The 3,713-nt window shown below is 55.1% G+C and overlaps 1 protein-coding gene across 1 annotated transcript; it reads right to left on the bottom strand.

Moving 5' to 3' along the window:
• Positions 1-932: 932 nt before the first annotated feature.
• DIRAS3 (DIRAS family GTPase 3) lies at positions 933-3,075 on the bottom strand. The gene is made up of 2 exons (XM_056498146.1): positions 2,175-3,075; positions 933-2,019 (listed from the first exon to the last, which is right to left on the bottom strand). The coding sequence occupies exon 2, from the start codon at positions 1,944-1,946 to the stop codon at positions 1,350-1,352; it is 597 nt and encodes a 198-aa protein (XP_056354121.1). The 5' UTR covers positions 1,947-2,019; positions 2,175-3,075; the 3' UTR covers positions 933-1,349.
• Between the last annotated feature and the right edge of the window lie 638 nt (positions 3,076-3,713).

Below are 3,713 nucleotides of genomic sequence, written 5' to 3'. Positions count from 1 at the left end.
CCCCTTGTCCTGGCTCTCCAGGCTCCCATATTTCTCACAGGTTATTCTTGACACAAACACTTTCACAGCAAGAGCCTGAAAGGCTCCAGCACCTCCTGTTCCATATTGTGTTCACCTCCAACAACAAAACCACTTCTCAAGAAAAGTGCTACAAAAAGCAGCAATTTCTCTCCTCCCGTGTCTCACGTGTTAAGATCACGTTGCTGTGTAAAAACCAAACCAAAGGTGCAACACTGAGGTGTTACAGTCTTCTGCTTGGGCTAAAACACATCCCAAACAGGAGACAGAATCATGGAATTATTGAGCTTTGAAAACCCTCTAAGGCCATGGAGTTCAACTGTTCCCCAGCACTGACCCACATCCCCAAGTGCCACATCCATGGAGCTTTTAAATCCCTCCAGTGCCTTCACTCACATGAAGTGTCTGCTAAAAGTTCTCATCAGAGAGGGGTTTGCTTCCAGCTGCTCCTTCCCCAGACAGTGTTATCTGAACTGACTCATCCCAGGTCAAACTAAACCCTGGGTAACTTGGATGGAGCGGGGAAAATAAATATCTAACAGAATTCCAGGAAGGCTGGGAAAAGGAGACAGCAAAACCAGGGTGCTGGTATCAAGGAAAAGATAAGATTCTACATCAGGGGGCACTTGGAGCCTCCCAGTTACCTTCAGCAGGAGGCAGCTCCTCTCAAGGACACCGAGGATCACTCCTGGACTGGGATCTCCTGCCCCAGAGAACAGAGGGAGTTGGAGTAAAGCAGGAAGGAAAGCCTGATTTTACATATACAGCTGTGCTCACTCCCAGAACTGCACCAGCCTCGGGAATTGCACAGCACACAGGAAAACTTCACTTCTGCCATGCAGAAACTGCAGCTTTGGTGGGCAGTCTGTCAGTCAAAAATTTAGGCACCCAGAACCACACACATGTTCATTTTTAGAGCAAATGCCTCACTTTGTTAGAGATTTGCTCTGGTCAATAGATTCCTGAAAACAATTTAATTCTACGCATTATAGATGATTTCCTCTGACTTAACAGGCTGGAGATATTTAAAAACTGGCAAGTACTCACAAGAAAGAGGTTTGTTCTGACAGACATTTTTTTCTTTGGAAAACTACTTACATTAAAAACTTCTAGTCACAGGTAATTGCTAACATAGAACATTTATTGCTTAAAAAAAAATAAACATGCAGAAGCCATCCTCCTTAAAAACAACACATACAATTACCCAGTGGGGATTTTAGAGGAAAGCAACAACCCTGCAAGGCGTGGATTCCTCCAAAACCTCCAGAAATGTATTTTCTGTGGGAGTCCACGCTCCAGCTGCGCCGTGCAGCAAGTCCAGCCAAAGGCAATCACATAACAGAGCATTTGCCTTGCAGTTTATCTTTCTTTTTCTGCTGTTTGGATTTCTTTCCATCCACCTGGAGGCTGATAGTTCTCCTCTGCTCCAGGTTCAAGAGCTCCTGGAAGAGCTCCTGCACGTTGTAGTTCATTTTGGCCGAGGTCTCCATGAAGGCACACTTCCACTTGCTGGCCAGCGCTTGCCCCTCGCTGGCATCCAGCTCCCTCTGCGTGTCGTCGCTTTTGTTCCCCACCAACATGATGGGGATTTTCTGGATGTCGCCTTTGATCTGGCAGATCTCATCGAAGATGGGGTGAAGATCTTCCATGGATTGCCTGCTGGTGACGGAGTACACCAGGATGAAGGCATGCCCTTTGGAGATGGAGAGGCGCTGCATGGCAGGGAACTGATGGCTGCCCGTGGTGTCCGTGATCTGCAGGGTGCAGATGCTCTTGTCGCAGCTGATCACCTGCCGGTACGTGTCCTCGATGGTGGGGATATAGGTTTCCCTGAAAGTGCCCCTTACAAAGCGCAGGACCAGGGAGCTTTTGCCGACCCCCGCTGCTCCGAACACCACCACCCTGTAATCATTGCTCTGCTCAGGCATGCTCGCTGAGGGGAGGTTTTCGCCCAAAAAGCCCGAGTTCCACCAAGTTCACACACCCCTATGCAGAGGTGGGCTGCGGAGAGGGAGGCGGAAAGGGTGCGTTATTGAAATCAGCGATTAATAAATCACTCCCATCCTTTTCCCCTTCAAACAACCCACTACTCCTCCCTACCCCAGCCATGCAGCCCATGCGCGTTTAAACGCTACGGGGAGAGAAGAAGAATTCACCTGCAGCCATCAGCTCCACGGAGCAGCGGAAAGGGGGCTGGAATGGCCGGGCAGCCGCGGGGAAGAGGGGCTCGGCTGCCGGGAAGCCGCGCTCCAGCCCCGGGCACGCCGCGCTCCAGCCCCCGGGAAGGCGGTTCCAGCCCCGGGAAGCGGCGCCACCCTCGCCCGGAGAGGAGGGGAGGCTCCGTTCCTCCGTAAATCCAGCCTTCCACTCAACCGCCCCGTGAAAATAAATAAATAGATAATCGACGCAACTTGAATTAAAGCCGCTGCAGCCGAGTTGTGCTGCTCCATCCCCCACTCGCACTAAGGAGAGTCTCGTCCTCCCTCAGCCCCCAGCACCGCAGACCCCCAGGAGCTGCCGGGCTCTGCTTTCATCCACCCTGCGCATATCTCAGCTTAAATTTAGGGCTGGTTTAATTTAAAAACTTCAAATCCGGGTCAGGTTTTCGCCCCCACTGACATTACCCTCAGCAGCTTTTCACCCCTCCCTGGGTAAGCCACCGAGTCCCGGGGCTATGGCCAGCAAGGTCCACCCAGGACCTTATCCCTGTAATCCCTTCCAACCCGGGATATGCTGTGAATGTGTTTGGTTTGTCTCCCTCACACCGCCGGATGAAATAGAGTAGTTGTGTGTCACAATCACAAGCCGTATTTCTCCTCGTTTATTAGGAATTTCCCCCAACGCCCTCATGCGGGGACACCGGAGCTCGCACCACCCGGTGCCTCACAGAAGCCGGCGGCCGTGTGTCCGTCCCCGCTGTTCCACCTCGGCATGTCCGCGGGGGAAAGCGACCCCCGGCTCCTCCTTGGCCCGCTGCGCTCCGTCCTGGCCGCTGCTCCGGGCTCGGCTCTGCCCTCACGGCCCCTTCCCCTCCTTGGGCTCGGCTCTGCCCTCACGGCCCTTTCCCCTCCATAAATTTCCTCCCCGGGTTCGGCCCTGCCCTCACGGCCCCTTCCCCTCCATGGGTTCTTTCCCCGGGTTCGGCTCTGCCCTCACGGCCCCTTCCCTCCATGAGTTCCCGCCCTGGGCTCGGCTCTGCCCTCACGGCCCTTTCCCTCCATGAATTCCCTCCCCATGCTCGGCTCTGCCCTCACGGCCCCTTCCCCTCCATGAATTCCCTCCCCATGCTCGGCTCTGCCCTCACGGCCCCTTCCCCTCCATGAATTCCCTCCCCATGCTCGGCTCTGCCCTCACGGCCCCTTCTCCTCCATGAGTTCCCGCCCTGGGCTCGGCTCTGCCCTCACGGCCCTTTCCCCTCCATGAGCTCCAGTCCCGGGCTCGGCTCTGCCATCACGATTCCTTACCGCCCCTGGGTTCCCTCCCCATGCTCGGTTCTGCCCTCATGGCCCCATCCCCGTCCCTCCCCGGTTCGGCTCTGCCCTCACGGCTCCTTCCCCTCCATGAATTCCCTCCCCGGGTTCGGCTCTGCCCTCATGACTCTTTCCCCTCCATGAATTCCCTCCCCATGCTCGGATCTGGCCTCTTGACCCTTTCCCCGTCCCACCCGGGTTCGGCTCTGCCCTCACGGCCCTTTC

Source organism: Oenanthe melanoleuca, chromosome 8, assembly GCF_029582105.1.
Source record: "Oenanthe melanoleuca isolate GR-GAL-2019-014 chromosome 8, OMel1.0, whole genome shotgun sequence".
In the NCBI taxonomy this organism is placed as follows: Eukaryota; Metazoa; Chordata; class Aves; order Passeriformes; family Muscicapidae; genus Oenanthe; species Oenanthe melanoleuca.
This window is presented reverse-complemented; position numbering and strand designations above follow the sequence as displayed.